General features: G+C 43.0%; 1 protein-coding gene across 8 annotated transcripts; it reads left to right on the top strand.

Annotated features, from left to right (window-relative positions):
• The first annotated feature begins 1,554 nt into the window (after positions 1 to 1,554).
• On the top strand, positions 1,555 to 25,254 carry LOC110505391 (uncharacterized). 8 transcript variants are annotated; one of them, XM_090219247.1, is made up of 11 exons: positions 1,555 to 1,713; positions 4,657 to 4,778; positions 5,710 to 6,255; positions 6,426 to 6,499; positions 20,158 to 20,705; positions 22,689 to 22,785; positions 23,020 to 23,086; positions 23,202 to 23,374; positions 23,519 to 23,635; positions 23,731 to 23,790; positions 23,896 to 25,254. In XM_090219247.1, exons 2-11 carry the CDS (start codon positions 4,739 to 4,741, stop codon positions 23,983 to 23,985), a joined length of 1,812 nt encoding a protein of 603 aa, XP_090075373.1. In that variant the 5' UTR covers positions 1,555 to 1,713; positions 4,657 to 4,738; the 3' UTR covers positions 23,986 to 25,254. The 8 variants fall into 8 exon arrangements, with proteins under 8 accessions (XP_090075373.1, XP_090075369.1, XP_021440251.3 ...); XM_090219243.1 differs by having other exon boundaries at positions 1,593 to 1,713; positions 6,423 to 6,499; XM_021584576.3 differs by lacking the exon at positions 1,555 to 1,713 and adding an exon at positions 2,915 to 3,024.
• Positions 25,255 to 27,116: the final 1,862 nt, after the last annotated feature.

The following is a 27,116-nucleotide window of genomic DNA, read 5'->3' as shown; positions in this document are numbered from 1 at the left end:
GTGAAACATTTGCCCATTATTTTTTTCAAATGTATTCAAGCTCCGTCAAATAGGTTGTTGATCATTGCTAGACAACAATTTTCAGGTCTAGATTTTTCCAGTAGATTTAACCCTCCTGTTGTGTTCCGGTCGAATTGGATCGTTTTACAAATTCTCTCTCTGGAAAATGTAGTTAATTTAATCTGATTGTCAGATTACTTTGTCCACACAGGGCATCTGAACACACAAAATACATTATGATGATTTTCATTACAGGATGTTTTATTTACCTTTTGTACACCTGTGGTGTTCCCAGTTAAATATGACCTGTCATTAGAAATGAATGGGTGAGACTACAATTAGTGTAGAACATTGAGTTCAGGCACATGTCCATTCATCAGATGGAAACACTTCCTCTCCCAGACCCCCACATGCATGTGTGTTTGAGCGTGCGCACACACACACACACACCCCACTCCCTTCTTGGCTTGCATGGCAACCCCCACAGGAACCTTTCCCCCACGGGAACCACACCTGTTTGGCATTCTCACAAACAATCGCTGCATTGTTTCAATAATATATAGAACTTTTCTCGCAGCTCTGGTACATAAAGCTTTTTTGAGGCCTTGCTCACAATTCATTCTGTGGCAGCACAATGACCAAGCGATATACTGTATGTGAGGCTCTTGATCAATCTTTGATCATGACTCTGGTGAGGAGGAGAGAGGCCAGGAAACTGACAGTGAAGATGTATTAGAGGAGGAAGTGTCAGAAGTTGAAGACAACACAGAATATGATCCAGACCAAGAGACATCCAATGTGGAACAATCCAGTGATGAGGAAGAGGGCCCTGCTGAGGTTATTGTTATATTCCGGTTGAGAGGAGAGGTCTGCTGTCGGCTGAAAATGTTATCAGCATGACCCCAGGGCCAACGAGATACGCTGCTTCGAACTGTTCCTGACAGAGTCAATCGAAACTATAGTGATGAACATGACCAACTTGGATCCAAGAAACAAATCTACCACCAGTTTATGGGATAGAGAATGTGTCAGTCAATTTTGGGTGCCACTATGTCACTCCAGACATTTCACGTGTTGTCACGATTGATTCGCTTTGACAGCCGTGATACAAGACCAGGCCGCCATCAACAAGACAAGCTGGCAGCGATCAGAGAGGTTTGGCACAAGTGAGTGGAGCGCCTGCCACTCATCTGTAACCCAAGTCCAGACATCACAGTGGATGAGCATCTGGTCGCTGCCCATTCAAACAGTATATGCCAAGCAAACCGTCTAAATATGGAATAAAGATATGGGCAGTATGTGATGCCAGGACAAGTTATGCCTGGAACATGCAAGTTTACACTGGGAAACCTGCTGACGGAATTCCTGAAAGGAAGTAGGGGAAGCGAGTGGTCCTGGAAATGACTACAGGTCTCCAGGGGCACAACATAACATGTGACAATTTCTTCACCTTATATGCTCTTGGTCAGGAGCTGCTAAAAAAAATGACCATGGTGGGGACGGTCAGAAGGAACAAGCCGGAGTTGCCTCCTGCCTTACTCACTACCAAGGACAGGGATCGTTTTCCCTCTGAATTTACCTTCACCATTACACACACTCTTGTGTCCTACTGCCCGAAGAAAAAGAAGAATGTGCTCCTGATGACTCTGCACAGGGAGGACAAGAAACCTGGATTACAACAGGAACAAAGGGGGAGTTGATAGCCTTGATAAGGTATGTTACTTTTTATCTTTCAAGTCTCATGTACTTTTTTTCAATTACCAGATTGTTTTATCTGCACCATAAAAATAAGACATGTTGTTGTTTGGTGAAATGCTCATTGAATTTTTTAACCGTATGGAGTCAATTCTATTCATTTGTTAGCTAGCTTGCTAAACTTGGTTTATAGTGGTATTAGCAAGCACCGTTATGGCCAAATGTATCACCAAATTGTACTGTTGAACAACTCTGCCTCCTGTAAAAAGAGAGGTCATATTGCTAGCTAGCTACCGACAGCAAAACAACTTACTAGTTTGTCATTTGCCCACCTGAGTCCTGGACTAACTTGTCTAAGCTTCCCCCGCTGCCTGCTGGTCTCGCAATTTTTTTTTCTCACTGTCGCAACTCCTCTTCCGTGTATTCCGGCTCAAATAAATAGGGCTGTTTGTTTCCATGTAAAAGAACATTTGTAGCTAATTATTTAGCAATCTCGGCGAGACAGTGCACGATAACATAGCTCCAGTAACTAGTAACCAGTAACTTGAATTTACCTGCAAAACATGAAATGCTAATCAAGGCAAAGGTAAGAATCTCTGGATTAACTATCTAACGTTAGCTAAATGTAGTAATGAATAAATTGGCTACAAATCTTTTAATTGACAATACCTGTTTAGCAAAGGTTTCAGCTAGAGATGATGTGCAGGAGCTTGCAGGGATTTGTAGTTTAGCATGATGTCTACTCTGATGTTAATTAGCATTTGAATATGAGAGTAAATAGAGCCAATATATACTGATAAAAGTCACCTTGTCCAAGAGAGATTTATGTGGTTATCAAAACGTCACATAAGTCTACATGAATCACAGCCCTTGTTTTTTATGTTTCTAAAATCCCCTGGGAAAACTGAATGGTGTAAAAACAATTGGAACCATTTCCCTGTTTGACCGCTAGGTTTTATGGGTATTATGACTCATGCCGTGGTACTCTATGGCTCTATTGAACAAGGACAACCATATCTACTCTCTGCTAGCGTGATCGTGCAATCTGCGAAACACAGACACAATAATTGCTACAAAACATGACCATTCAGTTTTAGATCTGACAGCAGGATCAATCAACCAATGACGTCATTGATTGAACTCTACCTGCTCGAAAATTCTGAAACACAGCTGTAGTGCATAATTGTCTGAAACACCCTCCATCAATCATAATTATGCAGGGAAACTGGAAAAACACCCTACATTGTGTCTAGCAGTGAAGTTTCCCTTTAAAAATCTACCTAGAACCATGATTAAAAAAAAACAAACATTTAATGTAAAGCCCAAAAGGTAGGCTACCATTATGTCAGATCGTGAAATGGTTGTTCAAATACGATTTTACCTGGCCAAATTTAGATGGCCTGCAAAAAATAGGAACTACATTTTTTTAATGCACAAAACATCAACGTGGACCAGATTGACAGCTCTCCATTCCCACTATTCATTGTCTGCAGTGAAAATTATCTTTCTTTCGATAATTATTTTGTCATTTATCTGCAGAAAAACGTTGTTTTGAGCTCAAAAAGCAGTAGCAGCAGTATGCAAATCAGGGAGACAAATTAACGGCTCTTTCACCGATGCTATTATTTTCCCTGCGTTCACCAAAAAGATCCGTTCGCGAACGACCAAATCACTATTGCATACAAATAGAAGAGCGCAATTATGCTCCTAGTGGCCATGGCCAGAACTGAGAGCTTACTGTATCAGAGCAGAATGGAGGAAAGTTAGGTGAAGTTGATAACGATGAAGATGCATTAAGTTCTGTTACAAAATACTCGCCACGTTACATATTGGGGGTTCTCATGGGAGAAACAAGTGTATAGGTCTACTTCACCTTGAACAAGCGGAGTTGGTACGTTTGGCTACTTCATCCTCTTTCGTGGTACGCACTCCCCGCATTGACAAAGAGGACAGATCCAGTGTGCGGGAAGGTAGGTGAGGAGGAGATACGATTGATTACATTTGCACGAGGAGGAAAAGAAAGGGATACAAATAAATAATTATACCTTAAAGTTTAAAGGGTGTGTAGGCCTACAGTTGATTTTTTTTCTCTGATTAAAAAGCTTGATAAATGCGTCGCAGTTTGGATAGAAAGACGTGTGTCTCAGTTAACTTTCAAATTTCTTTGAGATGGGTTTTGTGTTGGTAGAAAAACGAAATATTTTCTATTCTCCTCCCTTGTGTAAATATAAACGTTGAGTTTTAGTATTTTTGATGGGACGACTGAGTTGCGCCTGTAAATTCATTTTAGGGGAAGGTGTTGTTCTGTAACTCTAGGGCTACATGCATTCAACTTAATTTGGCTATTAATCATCCAATTTAGATATTGAAATGGGCCTTCGTGTCTATTTAACATGGGAATCAATTCAAACGCCCAAAGCCACTGAGGTTTGAATGATCTCCGTCATTAGTCAGCTACAAATGAGAATAATTAAAGTTGAGAACGCTGGCACGCTTTGGACAGATATCACTGACAGATTAGACGACCAAATTCATGATACGGGCACTGTTTTACTACAATTGAGTTGTGGGATTCTATTGTCATCTGTTCTATCCCTCACTAAAATGTGCTTTGGTTTGTTGCAGACTTTTTGTTTTCCCCCGAAGGTGGTGCAACATTCAAATGAACATAGATGTCTATCTAAGATGTCTATCTAATGTTTAGTCTGGATATACACTCATGTCCTCTCTCTCTTACTGGGCATATGCAGGAGGGTCAGATACAAGTGACTGCTTTCCATGTGAAACAAGTAATATTTTCCCATTGCAGTTCTCTAATCACTTTTAATATAGATTGGTGTCTCACCAATTGCTGTGTGCGGAATGTGTTATTCATTGGTGCATCATTTCCCTTGTGGAACATTACATAACAGCGCAGTGCCATATTAGAGATGATTAATCGCACTGATTGCTGTTGTGCAGGTCTCCTCTGCAGCCTCAGCTCTGTCCAGAGAGCCAAGAAAGGCCAGGGCCACTGGTGTGTTGTCTACTTTCCCACTGCATCATGGGTAACTTCTCCAGCAAGGACAGCCATGGACCCACAGGTACCCTCTGCCCCCCCCCCTACACACACACACTCCTTACTTAACCTGTCAACCCTCCTGATGTGCTGAACAGCTGTCAGCTGACTTTTCCTTCAGAGAACAAAGACAGCATACCCAGAGGGATGCTCACATACCTATTTCAGCTTTTAGTCAATGGTGAAAAGACCGAATGGGGATGGACAGAGAGAGGCATTAATAGAGAGTAGGAATGAGACGAGGGAGTGAGGAGAGACTGGATCCATCTCTGCATTTGTGTTCCCCAATCTCCAGAGTGTGTGTGGGTCAGGGGGTAGGAATCTTGGCTTGGTTCCTGTGTGTGTGTTGCTCGGTGGTCATTCTCCTCGCGTCCCCTTGCGATTTGTCAGGCTTTGCTACCCAAGCTGTGATGAATCTGCAGAATTCCCCGGCTCAGCACAAGGGCAACGGATTAATCATGGGAAGCCTAATGCTGGCGGACTGACGCATACACACATTATGGCTTGGAATGGGTGAATAGAAGTCAGCGGTGGAAGTGGGAAGTTATGGCCAGTCACTGAATTTGCTGTGGGTTAGATTGACAGGATTATGATGCATCACTTTCCATAACTTGTATTGTGGAACTCTATCAGGAATGATATGAATTAAGCCTAGGGAATATCTGTTTAAACCAAGGACAAAGGAGGATTTAGGGTCAGTGGTGGTATAGATCAGCAGCACAGAGCAGAGGAACGTGTGTCTCCTGACAAGCAATGGCCCATTCATCCTGAGAATGACGGCCTGAGTATTGTGGGGGGGTTGACGGTCTGGATTAGTCATCAAGGCAGCATTGCATGCCATCACACGATACATGCCCAACCAGTGACCACTGCACTCAATCTCTCACCCTCTCGTTAGCTGTCTGTCTGGCTGTGTCTCTTACTCACACTTGTGCTGTTGCTCTTATTCTCTCCAGGGCCCAACTTGGATGTGTTCCACACCCCCCCTACTTCTCCAGTGACCTCCACCCTGCCTGCTCTCACTCAGATCACACCCTCTACACCAGGCCAGCCGGTCCCAGCCACAGCTCCGGCTCCAGCCCTAAGTGGGAAGAGACTACTACCCTCCCTGCCTGTCAGCCCAGGCTACTCTGTGATTGGTCCTGGGCTTATCTCCCTGCAGGGCAAGACAGGAAGTGATGCAGCAGCGCCTGAAAGGCGGGTTGTGATGGGGCGTAATGGAGGCCCCACCTGCTCTACTCCCAGGAGTCCTGTATCACAGGGGAATAGCTCAATGATTAGCCACACCAAGAGTCCTCCATCTCTGGATAGCCCCTTGTTTTCAGCCGGCCCGGTCAGCCCTTCTGACCATAGCTGGAAGGAAAAGGACAGTGGACTGAGCACATCCATGCTGGAGGTCCGTAGGACTGCAGACAACCAGGGAGAGCTGGAGAGACTGGTGGAGGAGTGTAGGACAGCACTGGGTCTCAGCCCCAGTCAGTATGCTGCTCTGAGCAGCGCGGGTAAGAGCAGCACATACTGTACGTAGACATTAACAGACCCTCTTTCTAGCAATGCCTAAAATAATCCCACAATGCCATATTTCTGAAATGCATGATCTCATACCTCTGAACAAACACATTTTTCTCTTCTCCTCTCTCTCACTTTCTTTTTCTCTCTCCCCATCTAGTAGATGTATTGAAGCATCTGCTAGTGGAACGTCAGAAGTTGACCGTAGAGGTCCAGAGTCTGAGGGAGACCATGCAGGTGAGAAAGATTAACAAGACATTCCAGTAAACAATGAACTGACCTGTTTCCAAATCAGGAAACAGATTCTACATAGTGTAACCCTTCAGCTTTAGCCTAGTCCCAGATTGACTTGTGCTTTAGCCAACTCTTCTAACTATTGTTGTCATGCCATGGACTACCTTTGGCATGACAACAAAGGAACACTGCAGAGAAGAGTTGGCTAAAGCACAAACAGATGTGGAGCGAGGGTCACCATTGCTACAAACTCAGACAATAGAACATGACAGATTCCCTTCCTTTAATCTAAGTACTAAGCTCAGGTGTGTTTTTAGGTTAGACAACTACTTTGTTTTAGGTGTAGCTACTATTCTTTATTTAGCATTTGTCTAAGTATACTGAATAAAAATATAAATGCAACATGCAACAATTTCATTGATTTTACTGATTTACAGTTCATTTGAGGAAATCAGTCTATTGAAATAAATTCATTCTTTAGGCCCTTATCTATGGATTTCACATGACTGGGCGTATAGATATGCACAATTGTCCTCTCAATGGATCTTGTCACTGTATTTTTGGGCATTCAAATTGCCATCAATAAAATGCAATTGTGTTCGTTGTCCGTAGCTTATGCCAGCCCATACCGTAACCCCACCGTCACCATGGGGCACTCTGTTCACAACGTTGACATCAGCGAACTGCTTGCCCACACAACGCCAAACACGTGGTCTGCGGTTGTGTGGCTGGTTGGACGTACTGCCAAATGATCTGAAATGACATTGGAGGCGGCTTATGGTAGAGAAATTAACATTACATTTTCTGGCAACAACTCTGGTGGACATTCCTGCAGTCAGCATGCCAATTGCACACTCCCTCAACTTGAGACATCTGTGGCATTGTGGTGTTTGACAAAACTGCACATTTTAGCGTGGTCTTAAATTGTCCCACACACAAGGTGCACCTGTGTAATGATCATGCTGTTTAATCAGCTTCTTCATATGCCACACCTGTAAGGTGAAGGGATTATCTTGGCAAAGGATAAATGCTTACTTACAGGGATATAAAAAATGTGTGCACAAAATTTTAGAGAAATAAGCTTTTTGTGCGTATTGAACATTTCTGGGATCTTTTATTTCCACTCAGGAAACATGGCACCAACACTTAACATTTTGCATTTACAGCTGAAGTCGGAAGTTTACATACACCTTAGCCAAATACATTTAAACTCAGTTTTTCACAACTCTTAACATTTAATCCTAGTAAAAATGTCTTGTCTTAGGTCAGTTTTCCTGGTCATTATGGCCAAACAGTTTTTTATTTTGTTTCATCAGACCAGAGGACATTTCTCCAAAAAGTACAATCTTTGTCCCCATGTGCAGTTGCGAACCGTAGTCTGGCTTTTTTATGGCAGTTTTGGAGTGGCTTCTTTCTTGCTGAGCGGCCGTTCAGGTTATGTTGATATAGGACTTGTTTTACTGTGGATATAGATACGTTTGTACCTGTTTCATCCAGCATCTTCACAAGGTCCTTTTCTGTTGTTCTGGGATTGATTTGCACTTTTCGCACCAAAGTATGTTCATCTCTAGGAGACAGAACTCTTCTCCTTCCTGAGCGGTGTGATGGCTCTGTTGGTCCCATGGTGTTTATACTTGCGTACTATTGTTTGTACAGATGAACGTGGTACCTTCAGGCGTTTGGAAATTTCTCCCAAGGATGAACCAGACTTGTGGAGGTCTACAATTACTTTTCTGAGGTCTTGGCTGATTTCTTTGGATTTTCCCATGATCTCAAGTAAAGAGGCACAGAGTTTGAAGGTCGGCCTTGAAATACATTCACATGTACACCTCCAATTGACTCATGATGTCAATTAGCCAATCAGAAGCTTCTAAAGCCATGACATACTTTTCTGGAATTTTTCAAGCTGTTTAAAGGCACAGTCAACTTAATGTATGTAAACTTCTGACCCACTGGAATTGTGATACAGTGAATTCGTGAAATAATCTCTGTAAACAATTGTTGGAAAAATGACTTGTCATGCACAAAGTAGATGTCCTAAACGACTTGCCAAACTATAGCTTGTTAACAAGAAATGTGTGGAGTGGTTGAAAGACGAGTGACTCCAACTTAAGTGTATGTAAACTTCCGACTTCAACTGTATTTTTGTTCATTGTACGTGGAGAGGTGTATTGGGGGGAGTTTTTGGTGGATAAATTTAGAAACAAACAGGAAATTACACAATCCCAGAGGCAGAGGTTGCAACTGGGGTTTACCGCATGTAACCTCTTAGCTCAGGAGATAACAACAAAAGACATCCTGTCATCTCCACCCAGAAATAGAACAGAGCAAGGGCCTCTGGGAGACGCAGTCCTGCTAAATGGCCTCTTCCTGTCCTAGACCCCTCCTGAGATCCTGAGGAGTCAAGGAGAAAATGCTCTAAGATAATCTTGATCTCCCTTTTATGCACAAACACACACACAAACTGTACATACTGTATATACATACAGTGCCTTCAGAAAGTGTTCATAACCCTTGGCTTAGTCCACATTTAGTAGTGTTACAGCCTGAATTCAAAATTGATTTAATTGATTTTCTTGCTCATCTACTCATAATACCCGATAAGGACAAAGTGACAACATGTTTTTAGACATTTTAGAAAATTTAATGAAATGCAGAAATATCTGATATACATAAGTATTCACACCCCTGAGTCAATACATGTTAGGCTCACCTTTGGCAGCGATTCCAGCTGTGAGTCTTTCTGAGTAAGTGCTTTGCACACCTGGATTGCATTTTCACATTTATAAAAAAAATAGATCATTGCTAGACATCCATTTATTTTCATGTCTTGCCATAGATTATCAAGCCGAATCAAGTCAAAACTAACTAGGCCACTCGGGAACATTTTAATGTTGTCTTGATAAGCAACTCCAGTGTATATTTGGCCTTGTTTTAGGTCAGTGGTTCCTAAATGCTCTTGGTTAATGTACCACCAATTACATTTTTGCTCTGCATGGAGTACCCCTGAAGTACCCCACTGTGCATTTTACCAGTACGCCTATGGTCTCGTGAGTCTTCACAAGTACCCCTGGTTCCTGTTTTACGTTATTTTCACCTGCTGAAAGGTGAATTTGTCTCCCAGTGTCTGTTGAAAAGCACACTCCTCCAGAAATTTGAATGTGCTTAGCTCTTAGCTTTGTTTTTACCCTAAAAAAAACTCTCTTCCCGGTGACAAGCATACCCATAACATGATGTAGCCACAACCATACTAGGAAATATTTAGTGGTACTCAGTGCTGTGTTGGATTTTCCCCGAAGATAACGCTTTGTATTCTTTGCCACATTTTTTTGCAGTTTTACTTTAGTGCTTAATTCAAACAGGATGCATGTTTTGGAATATTTTACTCTGTCAATTAGGTTAGTATTGTGGAGTTACTACAATGTTGTTGATCCATCCTCAGTTTTCTCCTATCACAGCCATTAAACTCTGTAACTGTTTTAAAGTCACCATTGGCCTCATAGTAAAATCCCTGAGTGGTTTCCTTCCTTTCGGGCAACTGAGTTAGGAAGGACGCCTGTATCTTTGTAGTGACTGGGTGTATTGATACACCATCCACAGTGTAGTTAATAACTTCACCATGCTCAAAGGGATATTCATTGTCTATTTTTTTTTTTTTACCCCATCTACCAATGTGTGCTTTTCTTTGCGAGGCATTGGAAAACCTCCCTGGTCTTTGTGGTTGAATCTGTGTTTGAAATTCACTGATCGACTGATAATTGTATGTGTGAGGTACAGAGATGATTTAGTAATAGAAAATAATGGTAAACACTATCGAATCAAATCAAATACAAGCCATTTTTACATCAGCAGATGTCAGTGTTAACCAGAAGCCAGCAAGCAATGCAGACGTAGAAGCATGGTGGCTAGGAACAACTCCTCTTCTGGCTGTGTCGGGTGGAGATTATAGGACTACATGGCCATTAAAGCCAGATTGAACATTTTGAAGAACAAACGTTCATAGATGACCAGCAGGGTGAAATAATAATCACAGTAGTTGTAGAGGGTGCACCAGGTCAGTACCTCAGGAGTAAATGTCAGTTGGCTTTTCTCTCGCTTTCCTGCTCTCTCCCCCGTGCCGCTCTCTCTCGCTCTCCCGTGCCGCTCGCTTTCCCGTGCCGCTCGCTCTCCCGTGCCGCTCGCTCTCCCGTCGTGCCGCTCGCTCTCCCGCTCCCTCTCCCGTGCCGCTCGCTCTCCCGCTCCCTCTTCCGTGCCGCTCGCTCTCCCGCTCCCTCTTCCGTGCCGCTCGCTCGCTCCCTCTTCCGTGCCGCTCGCTCGCTCTCGCTCTCCCTTGCCGCTCGCTCGCTCCCTCTCCCTTGCCGCTCGCTCGCTCCCTCTCCCTTGCCGCTCGCTCGCTCCCTCTCACTTTCCCGTGCCGTGCTCTCCTGCTTCCGCGCTCCCGCGCCGCTCTGTCTTGCTCCCGTGCCGCGCTCTCTTGCTCCCGCATACTCTGTCTTGCTCCCGCGCCGCGCTCTCTTGCTCCCGCGCCGGTATCTCGCGCTCTCTTGCTCCTGTGCTCTCGAGGCTCTTCTCACCACCCCTCCCCCCCTCCCTCAGACACTCAAACGACCACTCAACTGTTGCTCCCTCCTGATCCCACCTCTGCCCTTCGTCTTCCCTGTCTAGCCCCTCTTTCCTGTCCTTTGCGTCCACTCCTCCTTCTCACCAAACCAATGTCCCGTTCATCCACCCGGTCTCTTTCCCTGTCTATTGCGCCTGTCCATGTGGTTGGGTATGTGGGCTGATCTTTTCCCGTGGATTAAATAGCTCTCAGATCTGCTCTGGGATCAGTTCCAGTTGGACAGTGCTGCAGATTTCCAGGATTGAGCTGGTTTTGGCTCTGAAACTGAGGTTGAATATGTTTACATGCCAAATGAAGGTTGTGGGTCAAATTTGCAATGCAGAATAAATGGTTGCGGTTGGGGAGAAGTTAGATATCCTGTGGGGGGGTAGAAGCACTGTCTTTGATCTAGATGTGTCTAGTGTGGGTGAGTGTATCCACAGGCCTTGTAGGGACTGCTGTTGAACTGAGTTGGTCTCTTAATGAGTATCAGAGTGTATGGGAACTGGTTGTTCAATACACCCAAGTGAGTGTGGAAAGTTGCAGAAAACCCACGGCGAGTGGGGACACAGACTCAAGTATGCATTAGGGGGTCTGGGTGTGGAAGTGAACGGAGGCTTGGGGACAGACGGATGGTTCTCTCTGTCTCTCTCACACATACACCAGCTGAGATAGACACACAACTGGAATAACAACAACCGTCCTGGAGAGACTATGCGGCATGTGTCACTAGGGATTCCCGAGAGGGAGTATGTGTGTGTCTAAGGGAGAATCAACAGTGTTATCTCTCTGTGTGTGAGGAGTGCCCCCTCCTGTTTCCCGTCTAAGACGTGCCCTATTTGGACACACTGACACTTAGTTAGCTGTACAGGCAGGATGCAGATCAGAGGCTACTAAAGGACGGGGTGGTTTAGTCTAATGGTTTCCCATTGTGTTCTTGTCTCCCATCTGGCATTATGAGTTGCATCATGTGTACTAATAAAAATCACTTTGTGTCTGCTGCCATAAGGCAGTTTAAACTCTGAGGCTTTGAATCAAAGAATGTAAGAAGGGGTTCAGTGGTCTAAAGTTTACTGTGTTAGAGAGAGCGGTGAACTTCACTTTGGTTGTGTTGGAAGAGAAATGACCAAGGAGAGGTGTGTGAGTGAAAGAGAATATGCTCTCGTGTGTGTGTGTGTGTGTCCAATGACGACATAATAGACCCCAGCTGTGGTCTAGAGTCGCCGGTCAGATGAGGAAACGAGCTGGCTCCAGTCTCTCCTCCTCCGCGTCTCTATCCATTCTTCATTTAATTACCAAACAAGGCAACCCCTCCACTCCTCCACACTCCCACATTTCTCTGCGGGGTCACATTGCAATGCTCTCACACCTATTCTGCACTGATTCCATCTGTGCATGTTACTTTATGTGCTGTTGCATGTTTTGTAACTGGATAGTGCTGTATTTCGGCTGCTCTCAACAGATTTTCTCAGTGGTCCTTATCATTTTACCTTTTGGCTCAGCAACTCTGCTTGAGAGCCTGTGTTTTATTTCTACCTTTTATCCACAGGGCAGTGTTTGTGCATGTCCAGAGCTAGGGCATGCTCTCGGGGTGTATGTTTGTCGATAGTGGCGTTCTCACCTGGTCTCCTCTCCTGCATTTGCACTCAATAGAAAATAATATGTGAAGAAAACATGGCGGAAGTTTACTGGTACGTTCCGTCGGTGCAGTTCTTTATAATATCAGTGCAAGTGAGGTAACACGCGGACTAAACCGTCTCCACGCTTGCATCCGACGATTTATAATTTTTTTTGTCTATCCCCACCGGACACGTTCGTGACACGCAAGTTAAAATAGCAAAACCAACTGTGAACCATCTGTATTACGCCTAACAAAAGATATAAACACAACATGCACCAATTTCAAAGATTTAAAGGAAATCAGTCAATTGAAATAGTCATTAGGTCCTAATATGTACGGTGCCTTCAGACCCCTTGACTTTTTCCACTTTAGAATGTTCCCCATCAATCTACAAGCAATACCCCATAATGAGACATTTTTTGCAAATGTATTACAAATTTAAAAAACATCACATTTGCTTAAGTATTCAGAGCCTTTTACTCAGTACTTTGTTGAAGCACCCTTAGCAGCGATTACAGACTTAAGTATTCTTAGGTATGACGCCACAAGCTTGGCACACCTGTATTTGGGGAGTCTCCCATTTTTCTCAGCAGATCCTCTCATGCTCTGTCAGGTTGGATGGGAGCGTCGCTGCACAGCTATTTTCAGGTCTCTCCAGAGATCTTCGATCAGGGTTCAAGTCCAGGTGGCTGGGCCACACAATGACATTCCGAGACTTGTCCCGAAGCAACTCCTGCGTTGGCCTGGCTGTGTGCTTAGGTTCGTGGTAATGTTGGATGGAGAACATTCGCCACAGTGAGGTCCTGAGTGCTCTGGAGCAGGTTTTAAATCAAGGATTTCTCTATACTTTGCTCCGTTCATATTTCCCTCGATCCTGACTAGTCTCCCAGTACCTGCCGCTGAAAAACATCCCCACAGCATGATGCTGCCACAACCATGCTTAACTCTAGGGATGGTGCCAGGTTTCCTCCAGATGTGACGCTAGGCACCAGGCCAAAAAGTTAAATCTTGGTTTCATCAGACCAGAGAATCTTGTTTCTCATGGTCTGAGAGTCCTTTAGGTGCCTTTTGGCCAACTCCAAGCGGGCTGTCATGTGCCTTTTACTGAGGATTGGCCTTTGTCTGGCCACTCTACCATAAAGGACTGATTTGGTGGAGTGCTGCAGAGATGGTTGTCCTTCTGGAATGTTCTCCCATCCTCTATCAGTGACCATCGGGTTCTTGGTCAACCTCCCTGACCAAGGCTCTTCTCCCCCGATTGCTCAGTTTGGCCGGACGGACAGCTCTAGTAATAGTCTTGGTGATTCCAAAGTTCTTCCATTTTAAGAATGATGGAAGCCACTGTCTTCTTGGGGTACCTTTTTTAAAGCTGCAGAAATGTTTTAGTACCCATCCCCAGATCTGTACCTCGACACAATCCTGTCTCGGTGGCCAACGGACAATTCCTTCAACCTCATGGCTTGGTTTTTCCTCTGACATGCACTGTCAACTGTAGGCCCTTATACAGGTATGTATGCCTTTCATCATGTCGAATCAATTGAATGTACCACAGGTGGACTCCAATCAAGTTGTAGGAACATCTCAAGGATGATCAATGGAAACAGGATGCACCTGAGCTCAATTTTGAGTCGTGTCGCAAAGGGTTCTGTTTTTATTTTTGTACATTTGCCAAACAATCTGTTTTTGCTTTGTCATTATGGGGTATTGTGTGTAGATTGAGGGAAAACAATTTTAATCAGTTTTACAGTGCCTTGCGAAAGTATTCGGCCCCCTTGAACTTTGCGACCTTTTGCCACATTTCAGGCTTCAAACATAAAGATATAAAACTGTATTTTTTTGTGAAGAATCAACAACAAGTGGGACACAATCATGAAGTGGAACGACATTTATTGGATATTTCAAACTTTTTTAACAAAACAAAAACGGAAAAATTGGGCGTGCAAAATTATTCAGCCCCCTTAAGTTAATACTTTGTAGCGCCACCTTTTGCTGCGATTACAGCTGTAAGTCGCTTGGGGTATGTCTATCAGTTTTGCACATTGAGAGACTGAAATGTTTTTCCATTCCTCCTTGCAAAACAGCTCGAGCTCAGTGAGGTTGGATGGAGAGCATTTGTGAACAGCAGTTTTCAGTTCTTTCCACAGATTCTCGATTGGATTCAGGTCTGGACTTTGACTTGGCCATTCTAACACCTGGATATGTTTATTTTTGAACCATTCCATTGTAGATTTTGCTTTATGTTTTGGATCATTGTCTTGTTGGAAGACAAATCTCCGTCCCAGTCTCAGGTCTTTTGCAGACTCCATCAGGTTTTCTTCCAGAATGGTCCTGTATTTGGCTCCATCCATCTTCCCATCAATTTTAACCATCTTCCCTGTCCCTGCTGAAGAAAAGCAGGCCCAAACCATGATGCTGCCACCACCATGTTTGACAGTGGGGATGGTGTGTTCAGCTGTGTTGCTTTTACGCCAAACATAACGTTTTGCATTGTTGCCAAAAAGTTCAATTTTGGTTTCATCTGACCAGAGCACCTTCTTCCACATGTTTGGTGTGTCTCCCAGGTGGCTTGTGGCAAACTTTAAACGACACTTTTTATGGATATCTTTAAGAAATGGCTTTCTTCTTGCCACTCTTCCATAAAGGCCAGATTTGTGCAATATACGACTGATTGTTGTCCTATGGACAGAGTCTCCCACCTCAGGTGTAGATCTCTGCAGTTCATCCAGAGCGATCATGGGCCTCTTGGCTGCATCTCTGATCAGTCTTCTCCTTGTATGAGCTGAAAGTTTAGAGGGACGGCCAGGTCTTGGTAGATTTGCAGTGGTCTGATACTCCTTCCATTTCAATATTATCGCTTGCACAGTGCTCCTTGGGATGTTTAAAGCTTGGGAAATCTTTTTGTATCCAAATCCAGCTTTAAACTTCTTCACAACAGTATCTCGGACCTGCCTGGTGTGTTCCTTGTTCTTCATGATGCTCTCTGCGCTTTTAACGGACCTCTGAGACTATCACAGTGCAGGTGCATTTATACAGAGACTTGATTACACACAGGTGGATTGTATTTATCATCATTAGTCATTTAGGTCAACATTGGATCATTCAGAGATCCTCACTGAACTTCTGGAGAGAGTTTGCTGCACTGAAAGTAAAGGGGCTGAATAATTTTGCACGCCCAATTTTTCAGTTTTTGATTTGTTAAAAAAGTTTGAAATATCCAATAAATGTCGTTCCACTTCATGATTGTGTCCCACTTGTTGTTGATTCTTCTCAAAAAAATAGTTTTATATCTTTATGTTTGAAGCCTGAAATGTGGCAAAAGGTCGCAAAGTTCAAGGGGGCCGAATACTTTCGCAAGGCACTGTATGATAAGGCTGTAATGTAATAAAATGTGGAAAAAGTCAAGAGGTCTGAATATTTTCCGAATACACCGTATTTCACATGACTGGGATTACAGATTTGCATCCGTTGGTCAGATACCTTAAAATAAAAAAAGTATAGTCGTGGATCAGAACCAGCCAGTATCTGGTGTACCCACCATTTTCCTCATGCAGCACGACACATCTCCTTCGCATAGAGATCCGTTCTATTTTAACGCTTGGCTACGCATACTCGTTTAAGCAGTTAGGTCGTGTTTGGTTTATTTTGCTATGCTTGCTTCACGCAGCGCGGTCAGTTTGGTTAGCATGTTAGTTGACAAAGCCACTTTGCGACGCACAATCTGGTATTGGTATCTTTTCTATCCACCCTTTCTCGTGAGTTTACGGTATGTAATAGCCTGCTGCATTGCTGTGGTATGATTTCTTCTCCCTGTGTTCAACTTGTGTGATTCATTAGAAATTCAGCAATAACCTCAGTGAATCATAGCCCCTTTGGAGTAAGGGCAGTAAACAACTGACACATTCCAGGCTAGTGGATCTGAGCCAGTGCACCTGAATGGGGCCAGGGCTGTTTACAGCAATGCGTTTGCACAGGTCTCGATGTGGCTCATTTGATTCGCTAGATCCACTCCTCTAAACATGCTAAGACTTGCCTCCGTCTCATCCCATCCAGCTGTTAGTTTATGAAGGCCAAATGGACATTTAATCATTTAAATCGCATAGTCTCTAGAGGTGCTGTGTATGATGTGATGCTGGCAGACGGGGCCTGATTAAGAAATCTTTGGCAATGTGGCGTAGGCTACAGTTCAGCAGAGGCGTTTTTTGGATTTCCACACATGGGGATTTTGATTTTAGTCTTAGAAAAAAATCGGATAAAAAAAAAAAATGCATTTCATGCAATTCTACGTAATTTACATGACAGGAGACATTAGCTGAATCTTTTTTTAATACCACCTAAATGAGTGGCTACTCTGACAAACTGAGATCAATCTGGTCTTGAAGCGACACATTAGGAGGATATATATATATATATATACACACACACACACACACACACACACACACACACACACACACACACACACACACACACACACAGTTGAAGTCGGAAGTTTACATACACCTTAGTCAAATACATTTCAACTGTTTTTTTTCACAATTCCTGACATTTAATCCTAGTAAAAATTCCCTGCTTTAGGTCAATTAGGATCACCACTTTATTATAAGAATGTGAAATGTCAAAATAATAGTAGAGAATTTATTTATTTCATCACATTCCCAGTGGGTCAGAAGTTCATATACACTCAATTATTATTTGGTAGCATTGCCTTTATGTTATTTAATTTGGGTCAAATGTTTCGGGTAGCCTTCCACAAGCTTCCCGCAATAAGTTGGGTGAATTTTGTCCCATTCCTCCTGACAGAGCTGGTGTAAATGAGTCAGGTTTTCAGTTCTGCCCACAAATTTTCTAAGGGTTTGAGGTCAGGTCTTTTTGATGGACACTCCAATACCTTGACTTTGTTGGCCTTAAGACATTTTGCCACAACTTTGGAAGTATGCTTGGGGTCATTGTCTATTTTGGAAGACCCCATTTGCGACCAAGCTTTAACTGATGTCTTGAGATGTTGCTTCAATATATCCACATAATTTTCCTTTCTCATGTTATCTATTTTGTGAAGTGCACCAATCTCTCCAGCAAAGCACCCCCACAGCATGATGCTGCCACCCCCGTGCTTCACGGTTGGGATGGTGTTCTTTGGCTTGCAAGCCTCCCATTTTTCCTCCAAATATAACGATGGTCATTATGGCCAAACAGTTCTATTTTTGTGTATGTATGTAAACGTCTGACTTCAAGTGGGTGTATGTAAACTTCTGACTTCAAGTGGGTGTATGTATGTATGTATGTATGTATGTATGTATGTTTCAAGTGGGTGTATGTATGTATGTATGTATGTATGTTTCAAGTGGGTGTATGTATGTTTCAAGTGGGTGTATGTATGTATGTATGTATGTTTCAAGTGGGTGTATGTATGTTTCAAGTGGGTGTATGTATGTTTCAAGTGGGTGTATGTATGTATGTTTCAAGTGGGTGTATGTATGTATGTATGTATGTTTCAAGTGGGTGTATGTATGTTTCAAGTGGGTGTATGTATGTATGTATGTATGTTTCAAGTGGGTGTATGTATGTTTCAAGTGGGTGTATGTATGTATGTATGTATGTATGTTTCAAGTGGGTGTATGTATGTTTCAAGTGGGTGTATGTATGTATGTATGTATGTATGTTTCAAGTGGGTGTATGTATGTTTCAAGTGGGTGTATGTATGTATGTATGTATGTTTCAAGTGGGTGTATGTATGTTTCAAGTGGGTGTATGTATGTATGTATGTATGTATGTTTCAAGTGGGTGTATGTATGTTTCAAGTGGGTGTATGTATGTATGTATGTATGTATGTTTCAAGTGGGTGTATGTATGTTTCAAGTGGGTGTATGTATGTATGTATGTATGTATGTTTCAAGTGGGTGTATGTATGTTTCAAGTGGGTGTATGTATGTATGTATGTTTCAAGTGGGTGTATGTATGTATGTATGTATGTATGTATGTATGTATGTATGTTTCAAGTGGGTGTATGTATGTATGTATGTATGTATGTTTCAAGTGGGTGTATGTATGTATGTATGTATGTATGTATGTATGTATGTATGTTTCAAGTGGGTGTATGTATATTTCAAGTGGGTGTATGTATATATTGAACTCATCAGACCAAAGGACAGATTTCCACCGGTCTAATGTCCATTGCGCGTGTTTCTTGACCGAAGTAAGTCTCTTCATCTTAGTGGTGTTATTTAGTAGTGGTTTCTTTGCAGCAATTTGACCATGAAGGCCTGATTCACTGTCTTTGAACAGTTGATGTAGAGATGTCTGTTACTTGAACTGTGAAGCATTTATTTGGGTTGCAGTTAACTCTAATGAACTCTGCAGCAGAGGTAATGCTGGGTCTTCCTTTCCTGTCCTCATGAGAGCCAGTTTCATCATAGCACTTGATGGTTTTTGTGACTGCACTTTAAAAGTTCTTGAAATGTTTTGAATTGATTGACCTTCATGTCTTAAGGTAATGATGGACTGTTGTTTCTCTTTGCTTATTTGAGCTGTTCTTGCCCTACCATGGACTTTTGTCTGGTACTATATGTAGGAGCTTCCACTGTTCAGATGAGGAAGGGGAGTTGTCCTTTTTTAGTTAAAACTATACTAAATATATTCACGTCACCAAATAATTGGTTAAAACACAGTTTTGCAAAGAAGGTCTACAGTAGCCTCAGCAGCACTCTGTAGGGTAGCACCATGGTGTAGCTGGTGGACAGCTAGATTCTGTCCTCTTCTGGGTACATTGACCTTAATGCAAAACCTAGGAGGCTCATCATTCTCATCCCCTTCCATAGACTTACACAGTAATGATGACAACTTCCAGAGGGTGTCCTCCAACTTATTAGAGCTCTTGCAGGGTGAACTGACATCTTGTCCACCCAATCAGATAATTAATCTAGTAATTAAAGCTAGCTAGCAGTGCATAAAATGTTGTGAGTAGTTCACTCAGATGGAGGGAAATTTTATCGCTACAGCATAGAATAACAATTCTGTGCTTCCAACTTTGTGGCAACATTTTGAGGAAGGCCCTTTCCTGTTCCAGCATTACAATGCCCCGTGCACAAAGCGAGGTCCATACAGAAGTGGTTGGTCGAGATCGGAATAGAAGAACTTGACTGGCCAGCCGGAGCACTGACCTCAACCCCATCGAACACCTTTGGGATGAATTGGAACGCAGAGTGTGAACCAGACCTCACTAACTCTCTTGTGGGTGACTGGAAGCAAGTCCCCACAGCAATGTTCCAACGTCTAGTGGAAGGCCTTCCCAGAAGAGTGGAGGCTGTTAGAGCAGCAAAAAGGGGACTCCATATTAATGCCCATGATTTAGGAATAAGATGTTCGATGAGCAGGTGTTAACATACTTTTGGCCTATGGATTGTTCTTCATAGTAGATAATTGTCACTGTCTTCCTTTCTGCAGACTGAGAGAGGGGAGTGGCAGCAGTTCCAGTCTGACCTGCAGGTGGCAGTAGCGGTGGCCGACCGGCTGAGGGCTGAGGGCGAAGAGGAACTGTGCGTGCTCAGAACGGCTCAGAAGGATACAGAGCGAGAGCTGGCGGCTGCCCAGCAGAGATGGGAAGAGACTGATGGGCAGCTGGTCATCCTGCGAGGAGAGCTGAAGGAGAGCAGGCAGAGACTGGCCCACCTCACCCAGAACCAGGGGCCAGGACAGGCCAAGACCCAGGGCAAGGAGAGTACCACTGGGGAGATCAGCACACCTGAGCCCCAGGAGGGAAGCCACCGGGGCAGGGAGAGGGGAATCGGCAGGGTGGGCAAAGGAGGAGATGAAGAGATGGGGAAGAGGAGCCAGGAAGAAGTGAATAAGAATGTGGTTGTGGAAGAGGCTAGGACGGACACTAAGGTCGTGGCCAACCGGTACTTGATGAAGGTGACCAATGAGGAGAGGAGTGCAGAGGAGGGGTGTGATGTGAGGGAGACGCGATGGATGCTCGCACAGGAGAGGTCAAGGTGAGTACCAGGATGACTACCTGTTTGAAGGATTTCAACTATACATGAACTTAAATGAATGTTAATGTCCATGATTTTATATAGCTGGCTATTCTAGCTACAGTTGAAGTCGGAAGTTTACATGCACCTTAGCCAAATACATTTAAACTCAGTTTTTAGGATCACCACTTTATTTTAAGAATGTGAAATGTCAGAATAATAGAGATCTATTTCAGCTTTTATTTCTTTCATCACATCCCAGTGGGTCAGAAGTTTACATACCCTCAATTAGTATTTGGTAGCACTGCCTTTAATTGTGTAACTTGGGTCAAACGATTTGGGTAGCCTTCCACAAGCTTCCCACAATAAGTTGGGTGAATTTTGGCCCATTCCTCCTGACAGAGCTGGCGTAACTGAGTCAGGTTTGTAAGGCCTCCTTGCTCGCACATGCTTTTTCAGTTCTTCCCACAAATCTTCAGTAGGATTGAGGTCCGGGCTTTGTGATGGACACTCCAATACCTTGACGTTGTTGGCCTTAAGACATTTTGCCACAACTTTGGAAGCATGCTTGGTGTCATTGTCCATTTGGAAGACCCATTTGCGACCAAGCTTTAACATCCTGACTGATGTCTTGAGCTGTTGCTTCAATATATCCACACAATTTCCTTTCTCATGATGCAGTCTATTTTGTGAAGTGCAACAAAGCACCCCCACAACATGATACTGCCACTCCCATGCTTCACGGTTGGGATGGTGTTCTTCGGCTTGCAAGCTCCCCCTTTTTCCTCCAAACATAACGATGGTCATTATGGCCAAACGGTTCTATTTTTGTTTCATCAGACCAGAGGACATTTGTAAATGTACGATCTTTGTCTCCATGTGCTGTTGCAAACCGTAGTCTGGCTTTTTATGGCGGTTTTGGAGCAGTAGCTTCTTCCTTGCTGAGTGGCCTTTCAGGTTAAGTCGATATAGGACTTGTTTTTACTGTGGATATAGATACTTTACCTGTTTCCTCCAGCATCTTCACAAGGTCTTTTGCTGTTATTCTGGGATTGATTTGCACTTTTCGCACCAAAGTATGTTAATCTCTAGGAGACAGAACGCGTCTCCTTCCTGAGCGGTATGACGGCCTGCTGGTCCCATGGTGTTTATACTTGCATACTATTGTTTGTACAGATGAACGTCGTACCTTCAGGTGTTTGGAAATTGCTCTCAAGGATGAACCAGACTTGTGGAGGTTTACAATTTTTTTTTCCTGAGGTCTTTGTTGATTTTTTTTGATTTTCCCATGATGTCAAGCAAAGAGGCACTGAGTTTGAAGGTCGGCCTTGAAATACATCCACATGTACACCTCCAATTGACTCATCTTGTCAATTAGCCTATCAGAAGCTTCTAAAGCCATGACATTTTCTGATATTTTCCAAGATGTTTTAAAGGCACAGTCAACTTAGTGTATGTAAACTTCTGACCCACTGGACTTAGAATATGGTGAATTATAAGTGAAATAATCTGTCTGTAAACAATTGTTTGGAAAATGACTTGTGTCATGCACAAAGTAGATGTCCTAACCGACTTGCCAAAACTATAGTTTGTTAACAAGAAATTTGTGGAGTGGTTGATAAATGAGTTTTAATGGCGCCGACATAAGTGTATGTAGACTTCCCACTTCAACTGTAAATCCAGACTGATTTTTGATAATTTGTAAATCATAAACAGAGTTGCATAATCAGACGAATCATTGTCAGGAGGGTTGAGCGCTTGTTGGAATGGAACTGATGTTCAGGCGGGACCCTTGAGGACATTGATTTGTAAAGAACCATGTTAACTTATTTTACTACTGGTACTGAAGGTGAAAACTGAGAATAAAGTGTTTCAACAATGGTTAGCTTTGCTATCATGTCTGACCCCTGATGAGCTGAACAACAAATGGTTCTTCTCTGATCAGTGTGTCTGTGTGAGTTGAGTTCATCCAGTAATATCAAAGGGCATTCCATGATTTCACAGAAGCCTTTCCAGACTACCCGTGTCTTCAGACTCTCCCACTGTACAGAATGGAACATCCCAGTCCAATACTGCCACAATAGTTGGGGCTACATTCAAGGTAGACCACTTAGAATTTGGGGTCCAACTGCTAGTCTGTGTCTCATAACCCTGCAAATATATAACCATTACTATTCCAGCAGGTGGCGTCATTGCAATAGTTAGAATGTGTTTTGTGATCGACTAATGCCTTCACGTTTTTAAAATATTGAGGCACAACAATTAAATGTAAGGAATGTATGGTACAGTATGTAATAGCGTATGAATAGATGTTCTCTATGTTCTCTCACTTCAGAACCAAAGCCAAACCAGAGGAAGAAGAGAGTTGGAAAGGCAAGGCAGCTGGTCCAGCACTCACACCGGTGTGTTTTGTGTTCCCCAATCAACCACGTGTCAGTGCGTTCGTTCCTACCACGACCCCGTGATCATTAATGTAGCAGGTAAAATACATTCTACTGTCGTTTGTGTGTTTTACAGGGATACAGGAGGAGGCATTGAACCAGTACAACTCTGCCCTGACAGACCTGCCCCCTAACAAGGTTTCTAAGACCAGGTCTCAGGACAGCTTCAGTCTGCTGCTGCGCCGCCATGGCGGCTCCAAGAGGAACTCTCTGCTGCGCTGGTGTCAGAACCGCACTCAGGGCTACAAGGTACCGTAACGCGATGTTTTTGAACGGGGTCAGGAGAAAGGCTGCTCGGTAAAGAGAATGTTGGAACATTCCATATGTAATCAGTAAACACTCATTATGATACTTTCTTCACCCTTTTTCTGCCCACGCTCACTCTATTTACAGAATATTGACATCACTAACTTCAGCAGTAGCTGGGCAGATGGTCTGGCCTTCTGTGCTCTGTACCACACCTACCTCCCCTCACGTATTCCCTACTGCACCCTTAGCCCTGACAGCAAGGTGGGTAACACACACATGCATAGCACACTTGAATGCATTGCACACACACCTATTGATTAGCCTGTCAATCATGGTGCTGATTCTTTTATCCATAGAGGGAGAACCTCAGCCTGGCATTTAAGACTGGAGAAAATGTTGGAATCACAACATCACTTGTGAGTCGAGTCTCCGTTAATCAGAAGCTGTGTTAGTGTCATAACTCAATAGTGACTCAATAGTGAATGAGATGCTGCCGTATTGAAGTCCTCTGTGTTTTACAGACCATGGAGGAGATGCTGAGGGCTGGAGGACCAGACTGGCAAAGGGTTCTGGGATATGTGGAGAGCATGTACCATCACTTTGAGATGTAACGACTGCGTATGAGGGAAGCCTCGGCGGGAGTTACAGTTCACTACTACTGGTTGAAGGAGAGGGAGTGTAACTCACCCTTCTACTAGCTGAGATGGTCATTAACCAGGTTTCCATCCAACCAATTCATGTGGATGAATTACCTGACGCATGAAAATGACCGGGTTGATGGAAAGAGGAAATGTTGGTACAATTTCATAAATTTCGACAGACAAGTTTTGTTCAACATGGTGGGATACTTTTGTCGGTACAATTAATTATGCGAGAAATGGTGTTAGAAACACTTTTTGTGTTCTAATATTGATATAATAATCAATCAATCATATGGTAAACATGGTCACGAAATGATATGTGGTGTGGTCGTCCCACTACGACTCGGGAAAGCATGCAGTTTATTAAGCTACAGATGTAATAAGTTATGAACTTCACAGGAGGGGTGAAAGTGCACTGTGATAAGCTTGATGCTCCTTTCCAATACATTTTGAGGGTCTTATTCTGATTGATGCTTGGCTGCCGTTTTGACAAATAATCTCGATCTTACCCATAATAATCTCATCATGTAGGCCTAGGCTAGCCTATACCCGCACTGTATCTGCCAGCTGTTAGCTAGCACACACGTGCCAAAACGAGAGTGGGTACTTATGCTATATTACGCAACAGTTTTTGGACAAAACCATCGGTAGAGTTGAAAATGCAATGGGAAACCCATTACTTTTTTAAATTCAGTACATGGGAGTTTAAGCGCAAAATATATTTTTATATGTACTAAGGTCATCACGCACAGCATGTAATCCGCAACAAGTCAGTTTGATGGAAACACATCTGTGGGGAGAAAATGTGCCTATTGTTTTCATACAGATTTTATAATATTCACATGAAAATCTGTGGCCAATTGGATGGAAACCTAGCTAGTGATTGGCATCTAGTGAAAGTTAGGGTTTGTTGACACAACAGAGCCCCGTTGTGGTCAGGAGTGCAGGTGCCATTTTTTTCAGCAGTACCTTCTTAAGCTGCTGATTTGTGTGCAGTGCCTTTTTTTAATATCAGTTTTCCATTCCAAAGATTTTCATGTTTTCTATCAGTTTTTAGGACTCTGTAAATATGCACTTTTATAAGCACTTTGATTGTAATTTAAAAGGAAAGGGATGCATATATATATATACACACACAGTCTGTCTTGCTATCCGTGGATGCTTATATGTAACTAAAATGTGATCGCTGACTATGTTGCCAAAGACGCAGAATAAATAAAATTGTCAATATAAAGCTAACATTGTTTGTTCTGTACAGTCTATTATTGCAGGCTTGGTCCTCCATAATCAAAGGTGAGACCTTGTTTGGTCTTGCCTTTGTCTCCATCCACTGGTGTCTCAAAGCTGACAAGCTACACACATAGCCGCTGCCCTCTTGACATCAAGATCACGTCCATTTAATTACTTATTTGAATTAATCATGACAACCTTGAGACATCTGAATAATATTACTCAATAAGTCATCCACAATAGCTCTCGGCTAGGGAGTTGTTTTGCGCCAAACTAACATTTGTTCCAAGTGGGTGATACTGAAAAAAGTTGATTTTTAATGTGTGCAATAAAATATGCTATGATCAAATTCTTACAAGCCTATCAGAATTTGGCATTATGGGTGGGATTGGTACAGGACAGTGGTGCAGGTTGGAGCCATAATGATGTGTTGGTCTGGACTACAACACAGCAGAGAAGACATGGAGAGGATTTGGCTCCTGGGAGTTTGTGTGGCGCTGGCTGTCATTTCTGCTTCTGCTCAGGTCTCCTCCAGGTAATGAACCTTGAATTTGAGCTGATGGAAACAAGACATTTCTGTGATTTATTATTTGAAATATTTTGCCATGTCCGTAAATTGAATTTCTCTGTCATGTAGTCTAGTCATTATTATAGGTACTCATTTCTGATAGTCATAACTCATAAGAGCCAAGAAGCAAACATTTTTGGAATTTCAATCATGTAAAAAAATATGTTGACATTTTACTGGTTGCTTGAACACTTAGTGTTTGTATCCCAGCTGATGTAGAAGTCTCTTGCTCTCTCTCTCGCTCATATGAGCACTACGTACCTGATCTCAGACCCCAGTGTGTTGTGTCCGGAGACCCCTACCTCCCTAGCTGTCACCATCCTCACGAACGACCCAGTCAGGGTCACAGCAGAGCTGACCAACGGCAACACCGGCCTGGTCCAGGCAGAGTGCGCTTTCAGAGGATGTAACAGAGGAATGTTATCAGTCTATATCATCTTTCAAGTTATCTTGAACTTTCTCTTTGTTAGGCAACAAACATGGTTGCTGTTTTTTTCAAAGGTGGGTTCTTGATCTTCCTCCTGTGTTTTTTTTTGTTTTCCTGTATCAATTAATATATTGAGGTAATATCTGAGCTGGTCAGTGGTGGGTAAAGGACTATTGATGACACAAAGTATACATGTTAGGCCAAGTATGACTAATCTAGGTTATTACAGCCTAATTACACAGAAATAAGATTAACTCAATGACGCATGACACTTTTTCTTTTCAATTTCCCACATGTTCTGAAGCCATCTTTACACTTTCAACATGTGAGTGTAAATATCTATAGGCTTGGAATTTTCAGCCGATTCTCCACAAGACAAGATGTAGGACATAGAATGCAAGCGACGCTTGACTCTCCCAGTGCCTGAGGGTCGAAGCAAATCAACTTTGATTTGTCACATGTTATTGCTGGTGTAGCGAAATGCTTGTGTTTCTAGCTCCGACAGTGCAGTAATATCTAACAATTCACAATACACACAACCTAAAAGTAAAAGAATGGAATTAAGGAATATATAAATATTAGGATGAGCAATGTCGGAATGGCATAGACTAAATACAGTGGAATAGAAAACAGTATGTACATATGAGATGAGTAAAGCAAAAATATGTAAACATTATTAGTGACTAGTGTTCCATTATTAAGTGGCCAGTGATTCCAAATCTATGTATATAGGGCAGAAGCCTCTAAGGTGTAGGGTTACGTAACTGTGTGGAAGCCGCCCAGTGATGGCTTTTTAACAGTCTGATGGCTTTGAGATAGAAGCTGTTTTTCAGTCTCTCGGTCCCAGCTTTGATGCACCTGTACTGACCTCACCTT

This window comes from Oncorhynchus mykiss, chromosome 25, assembly GCF_057628025.1.
Source record: "Oncorhynchus mykiss isolate SJ-2025 chromosome 25, ASM5762802v1, whole genome shotgun sequence".
NCBI lineage: Eukaryota > Metazoa > Chordata > Actinopteri > Salmoniformes > Salmonidae > Oncorhynchus > Oncorhynchus mykiss.
The sequence above is the reverse complement of the archived record's forward strand: the minus strand, read 5'-3'. Positions and strand labels throughout refer to the sequence as shown.